The 7288-nt window shown below is 48.4% G+C and overlaps 1 protein-coding gene across 1 annotated transcript; it reads left to right on the forward strand.

Annotated features, from left to right (window-relative positions):
- The first annotated feature begins 31 nt into the window (after positions 1-31).
- Positions 32-6153, forward strand: gtf3c4 (general transcription factor IIIC, polypeptide 4). Its single transcript, XM_041242814.1, has 5 exons — positions 32-382; positions 1286-3076; positions 3477-3607; positions 4223-4311; positions 4845-6153. The coding sequence occupies exons 1-5, from the start codon at positions 77-79 to the stop codon at positions 4907-4909; spliced, it is 2382 nt and encodes a 793-aa protein (XP_041098748.1). The 5' UTR covers positions 32-76; the 3' UTR covers positions 4910-6153.
- The last annotated feature ends 1135 nt before the right edge of the window (positions 6154-7288 follow it).

Below are 7288 nucleotides of genomic sequence, written 5' to 3' on the forward strand. Positions count from 1 at the left end.
TTCCGGTTGCCCGAGTCACCGCTCCCGCCTTCTCCGTCACTTCCTGGAGACGCGGCTCTGGATTCTGCTCTGGAAGATGGCGGCGGCGAGCTCGGAGCGGGCTTCGACCGAAGAGGAACCCGAACTAGAGGCAGCAGCCAAGCCCGAGCCGGACCCGTGGAGGGGGCCGGGGTCTGTAGTCAAACGGGACCCCGAGGTGAAACTGCAGAGCCCCGTGAGCGGCTTGGAACCGCTGTCGTGGTCAGAAGACCACCGGCTCTCGGCCTCCAGCACCAGCAGCATCTCTCTGTTGGAAATCGTCTGCGACCTGCACGGCTACGGGCAGGATCTGGTGATCCACAGGACATCCATCCCGGTCCCGGAGCGCACCTGCGTGCTCAGGGTAAGGGTTCCCCCGCAGTAACGGGAGAGCGCTGCGCAGGTCCCGTTCACCCCGGCTCTGGTTCAGCGTGCGCGTTGTGCAGATAAACAAGCTGTCACCCTGCATGGCTCGCACACGGGGAGCCTGGCGCACATCGTGCACGCTTGCATTGCTAGGCGTTTTGCTTGAGTGCTGCATGCTAATGTCTTTATCATTCCGGCATTCTAATAAAACAAGCAACACAAAATAGCGTATTGTGTTTATTCCTGCTAGACACTTATTGGTAGTAGCTTACGCATCTGACCAAGCCGCAAGCATCTGTTTCCAGTAGAGATAACCAATTACAATCGCTCAAGTGAAATAGTTTTGCTACAGTAATAGAAGTCTGCAGCTGATATCATTAAAATAACCTCTCGTGCTTTTTTTAAATGCTTTTTTTTGTAGTTTCTAGTTGTAACACGAATAATAATACAGAACATTACCTAGTTTTATTTGATTGGTTCGGACGAAATGCTCATTTGATATGTACACTGCGCCTATCTAATCTGTCTGTCTGCCTTGTGTGCAGTTGTTAATAATATAACAGAATGTTGTCTATGCATGAATGCATGGACACTACTGCACTAGAACTGTGATAGCACTGTACTCATCACCACTACATGTGTGAAATCAATAGAACTAAATACTGTGTGTGAGATATTGAAATGCATGTAAGGGAGAAATGATAACCACAACTTAGTAGTAGTAACATTGCTGTAGTAACATTGTTCACAGTAAAGCATCGTTTCAGATGCTGCTGGGGTCTCCATTATAATGCCTTTGGAGGTTCAGAAGTGGTTTGTGAGCTTGCAGTCCAATGTGACGGTGGTGTGAGTCCCCTGGTTCCTAGTAAGAATTTCTCTAACTGCATTGTTTTTCTTGCAGGTGGGCCCTGAAAAGAAGGTGGCTGAGATCAAGGAGATTTTCGCCAACTCTAAGGACCCGACGGTCAGCCAGCCTTTCATGCTGGACCGGCTGCTGAACCCCGAGGGAGGAGCGTTGACGCCCCAGCGCGGATTCAAGTATACCAGCTGGTCCCCGCTGGGCTGCGACAGCAACGGCCGCTGCCTCCTGGCTTCCTTGACTCTGGACAACCGGCTGACGATCCATGGCAACCTGAACCGCCTCCAGTGGACATCCCTGGTGAACCTGACAGAGGTGTACGGGGAGATGCTGGAGGAGAAATCCTACCAGCTGCCGGGGGCCGAGGCTCCCTGCGGGGAGCTGGAGGACCTGCCTGAGTTCCAGCGGCGGCACCGCATGCAGTGCCCCGTCCGGATGGAGTGGTCGAGCGTCTGCACCACCCAGCAGGTCCAGACCAACAACGAGTGCAAGGACGTGGGCACAGTGCTGCTGGCCGTGCTGCTGGAGAATGGGGACGTGGCGGTCTGGCAGTTCCAGCTGCCTTTCCTCGGGAGAGACTCCATCGTGTCCTGCAACACCATCCAGTCTGGCGTCTCGGCTCCCAGCGTGCTGGCGTGGTGGGAGTACGAGCACAGCGGGCGCAAGATGAGCGGGCTCATCGTGGGCAGCTCGGTGGGGCCTGTCAAGATCCTGCCAGTCAACCTGAAAGCGGTCAAGGGCTACTTCACCCTGCGACAGCCCGTGGTGCTGTGGCAGGAGACAGACCAGATCCCTGTGCACAACATCAAGTGCATCTCCCTCTACCACCCTTACCAGAAGTGCAGCTGCAGCCTGGTGGTGGCCGCCCGCGGCTCCTACCTCTTCTGGTGCCTCCTCCTCATCTCCAAAGCCGGCCTGAACGTCCATAACTCTCACGTCACGGGCCTGCACTCCATGCCCATCACCTCAATGACCGCCAGCCGATACGGGGGCGCCATATACACGTCCTCGGCGGACGGCAGCGTCAAAAAGCTGACGCCGATCTTCACGGACTTGGCGGTGATGTTTGAGCAGGAGCTCATCCGCTTGCCCGACGGTGTGGCCGGTCGGCGGGCGTATGGCATCACCACCAGCCCCAACGGGGCGTATCTGGCCCTGGTGACCACAGAGGGACTGACCAACGGGTTGCATCCGGTCAGTCGGAGCTACCGGGTCCAGTTCGTCACCCTCAAGACACCCGACGAGGCTGCTGCTGAGTTGCTGGAGTCCAGCATCCAGAACCTCTTCAAGCAGGCTGACCTGGTGGACCTGGTGCGCTGGAAGGTGCTGAGGGACAAGCGCATCCCTCCCATGCTGCAGGAGGAGCTGGACGAGAAGGTGCACACCTCAGGCTCCACCTACCTCTGGAGGTTCAAGCTGTTCCTCTTCAGGGTGCTCTACCAGTCCCTCCAGAAAGCCCCCTCCGAAGCCCGCTGGAAGCCCTCGCACAAAGACTCCAAGGTCTTCATCAAGGAAGGGGGCTCGGCGAGGTCGACGAGGAGAGGAGGCGAGGAGGAGGGGGGGGATGAGGAAGAGGAGGGGGAGGAGCCCACAGCCTCCACCTCGGAGGGAATGGGAGGACAGTGTCAGGAGGACAGCGTGTCGGAGGAGCAGATGAGCGAGATCATTGCCTGGATCGAGGCCGTGGAGTCCCACCTCACAAGGGAGCACATGAAGAGGGTCCTGGGGGAGGTCTACCTGCACACCTGGATCACGGAGAACACCAGCATCCCCACCAGGGGAGTCTGCGACTTCCTCATGAGTGACCCCACCTACGAGGACAGGGCCGCCAGGGTGAGAGGAGTAACTCCTTGCTTTCTATTTATTCATTCGTTCATTTATTTTCTTGCAGATAATATACTTCAAACTACTGGCTTGTACTCACATGCCAGAATGCACTCGCCAGCTTTGTGCTGTGTGTTAAATGTCAGCATTGTTATGTGTGGTAGAATTGCAAGGGTTTTGCAGAACGCTGTTCGGTTTAGAAATGTAGCCTGAGTTCATCGTAATTCTAAAATCCAGAAGACAGCACTTCTTAACATTTAACACTTTACATAGTTGAAGGTGAAATCATCAAAAATGCATGCACAGTCTGAAAGGATGATAATGTACTTTGAGTGTAGAGTTGGAGTAACTGCCCAAGTAAGAGGGGCCTGTTGCCCTGTAATTGTCCCTGCCGTGCCTCTGTCTCCAGGTGCTGATTGGTCACATCTTCAAGAAGATGAATAAGCAGACGTTTCCAGAGTACTGCAGCCTCTGTAAGGAGGTCCTGCCTTTCACAGACCGTAGGCAGGCAGTCTGCTCCAATGGACACATGTGGCTAAGGTAAACTCGCACTGCTCCACTTAATTCCCTTCAGTAAGAGAACAGGCTGTTCTTTAGTTGGTTAATGATGCCGGGTAAGGCTGGTCTGCTCTTCCCTTTTTGTCGAGTATGATTGCATTAACACTGTGGGATTTTTCAACCAATCACATTCGGAGGCATTGTATAAATTACATTTAATTTAAGGATGGGAATATCAGCTGCTGTTAATATGAAAGCCTGCAGGCGTAGGGACTTCCTCGGCTGTTCCCGAGTTTGTATCCTCAAAAGCAGAGCTGGAAAGCTCGCTGTTTTATTTTGAACGTTCAGATCCCAAGCTGACAGAGGGAAAATCTAAACGTTTTGATTCTGAACATTTTAACGCAAGACTGCAAAGCCAGCTCTCTGCCTCGTTTTGATTTCTTTTTCTTGTTGTTTTTTTTTTTTCGGTACCGAGTCTGCATCCCTGCTTTCGCAGAGCCGGGACGTCATGTTCTTCTTGTAGCTCTGCCAGTCGCTGCTCTAACAGCACAACCAAGGCACAGGCAGGCATCTCGGCTGCTGAGGCTTTCCCTTCAGAAGCGCTGCCACATCAAACGCAGGCACGGCACTTGGTGTTTGAAACATGTTCTCTTTCAGGTGCGTGCTGTCATACCAGGCCTGTCAGACGCTATCTTACAGAAGGTGTTTGTTGCAAGACAGCATAGCCAGGCATCCCGTCCCCGACGGTAAGGATCTTCAGTTACCCTATTGTGTTGGCCAGCCTGTTTTACAAACATATTAGAACTGTTTAACTGCACTTAAACGCTTGTACTGTACACTATACACTGACAATCCCATTATGTCTTATACCAAAATAACCTTGTAATTGCCAGAGAGTTTTTCAGTAGCGTAATGTTTTGAAACATTATTTTTTGCTTTTATAATTTCTCTTTTTAGAAATATTTAAATGTGCATGTTGTCATGTGCACTAGTCTATCGGGTTCTTCTGAAGTATATGGAAGCAGTATAAATCTAAAAAAAGAAAAAAAAAAAAAAACTCAGCGCTGGTAATAAGACTCCAATTGCATAGCAGTTTAATTCAGTCCTGGTTTTACTGTGAGTTGAAATAAGCCACGCCCAAGCTTTTTTGCCTGTACGCTGTGGCTACTCAACCTGTAGTGAAAACTGGAATGGGTGAAACTGCTATGAAAAAAAAAAGTCTTATTGTATTAAAATCAAATGTTGAAATACTGTGTTTTTTTTTTTTTTTTTTCTCCAGACCCCGATTGGATAAAACGGATTTTGCAAGGACCTTGTACTTTCTGTGACTCCCCGCTGTTCTAACTAAAGGACTCCTGTGTGGTTTTAGGGACTGCTGTGGGACAGACTCTTCTTTTTGGAAAACAAACCTCCGGTCCAGACAGTTTAGCTGCACATGACCTTTTATTTTTAATATGTTTGGAAATATATATAATGTGTTTGTATATTAAAAATCCCATCAATGTAAGTTATGGGTAATTCGACTTTGCAGTTCAGAACGCTGGTGCTGAAAGTGTGATGAACAAGGATTTAGAGAAATCTGTACACCCCGCCCTCCCCTCCCCTCCCCTCCCCTCTCCTCTCCTTGTTGGCTCAGACGGAAAGTAGATTCTGTGTAATGTTCATGAAGGCGTGTGTAAGTGTTCTGTATGTGATGGAGGCCTCTCAAACATCTGTGTGCTTTACCCTTTATCAATATAGTGATTAGACATGGCAGTGGACCACTTGGTGTTCAACGGGCTTAGCCAGTGCTTCACATGTAAAAGATCTGTTCTGAGCTTAGGCTGGGAGCTAGAAGATCATATTGACAGATATTACATTTCACTTGGGCTCCAAAAAAGACTGCACAGTACTGTGAATGCTGTCCAACACCCTGTCATTCACCAGCACAGTTTAGCACCTCAGTGAATAAAACTGCCCTGTAAAAAACAAAAAGGAATATTTAAAAGAGAGAGAGAGAGAGAGAGAGAGAGTGTGTATGTGTATCTCTCTCATACAATGTAATTGAAGCAATACTTAATGAGAGTGCTGGCTAATTTATGTGAGCTAGTGATCGGCTGAGGCTTTGCATATATACAAAACAAAAAAAAACACCATAGCCCCTCCTGGGATGGTTAATGAGATTCCCCCTAACGAGGGACAGCTCCTACTGGCAGAGTGAGCCTTTCATTTTTAATTACAAAAAAAAAACACGGGTCCTGGGAGAGGGTGCCATGCAGGACATGAAGTTCATACTCCCCTAACTGCCTCTTACAACAGAGAGGTTAGCAGCCTTGGCTCCACGACAGCAGTGTACCTTTAGAACTTGAGAGTAAAACCACTCTCACAGCTGTAAATACGTCAACACAAATTCAAAGGGTCTTTTAATAGTGCAACGCACTGGGGACGGTTATTACAGGCAGCGAAACCCACTTGTTTATGACCATTCCCAAGTGAATGATCATATTCTATTATTATTTGTTTATTTAGCACAAGCTTTTATCCAAGATGTCTTGCAGAGACTGGGGCGTGTGAACTGTGCATCAGCTGCAGGGGTTAAGTGACTTGCTCAGGGTCACACAGTGAGTCAGTGGCTGAGCTGGGATTTGAACCGGGGGTCCTGCCGGTTACAAGCCCCTTTATTTAACCACCAGACCAACACAGCCACCTCCTTAACGAGATTGCAGTGTTGCAGCTCATGGGACTTCCTATATCAAAGAATTACATTTACAATAGGATGGCCAAGCACCGTACATATTGGCTGGATTGAAGGATGAAGGCAGTCAAACGTGGCAAACCGCGATGTTTTAAATGTCCAGCTTTAACCTTTTCTCCTCTGGATAGCACAGGAGCCTAAAAACCCTGGAGTTGTGGTCACTTTTCGGCTGTCATCGTGATGTGTTAATTGGTGTGTTAAGCTGTAGTCATCAGTGTGTCAGTTGGTGACATTCTAACACACTGTGGATTGTGTTGTGTTGATGAGGGGTGCTTGAGTAGCACACAGTGTAGTTTCAGAAGGCGCTGTGTAAAGTCGGAGCACCCTACACAAGGTTGGTTCATGGAGATTGGCCGTTACAGTTTTTCAATGCACATGCTGTGCGGTCTCATTTTTCAGCTCCTGTAAATTAAATGGAGTAAAACAAACAAACTTGTAGCTATGTTAACTGTTATTTTTGTTTTTTTATTTTTTTAATAGGATCCCCAGTATTTAAGCTATGTTTGTACCTGGTGTTAAGCTGGCATTGTGCTGTTATATCAAATTCATTTCTGCCGTTAAAATGAAATTAAAATGTGTGAGATTCTCATAGGATTATTGGTACTATTTTGGCTGCGATGAACATAGATGTCCTGTCTCAGTTTATCCAGTGTGCAGTGGAGAGAGAGAGAGAAGCAGGCTATGGGGGTGGTGGGTACCACTGCTGCTCCAGTTCATTGGACCGGACTTCAATACTAACCTTTCCTAACAGTGACAATCAGATGTGTCCCCACAGCACCCTCTTGGTATGTAAAGTCAGTGTATGTTTTCCTCTCAATGTTATGGTGCTCTTTGCAGGCATGCGAACCTGCCCTGCAGCTCTACTATTGAGATATCAAATTCTTCATTATGTCAAGATTTTTCTTTTGTTCTTGTAAATAAGCTTCTGTTTTGTAAGTCTTTTGTACACTGAAATTGTAGTGGATTTTTTTTTTTTTCTAAATAAAAAA

The sequence above is a fragment of the Polyodon spathula genome, unplaced genomic scaffold (genome assembly GCF_017654505.1).
Source record: "Polyodon spathula isolate WHYD16114869_AA unplaced genomic scaffold, ASM1765450v1 scaffolds_1422, whole genome shotgun sequence".
Lineage (NCBI taxonomy): Eukaryota > Metazoa > Chordata > Actinopteri > Acipenseriformes > Polyodontidae > Polyodon > Polyodon spathula.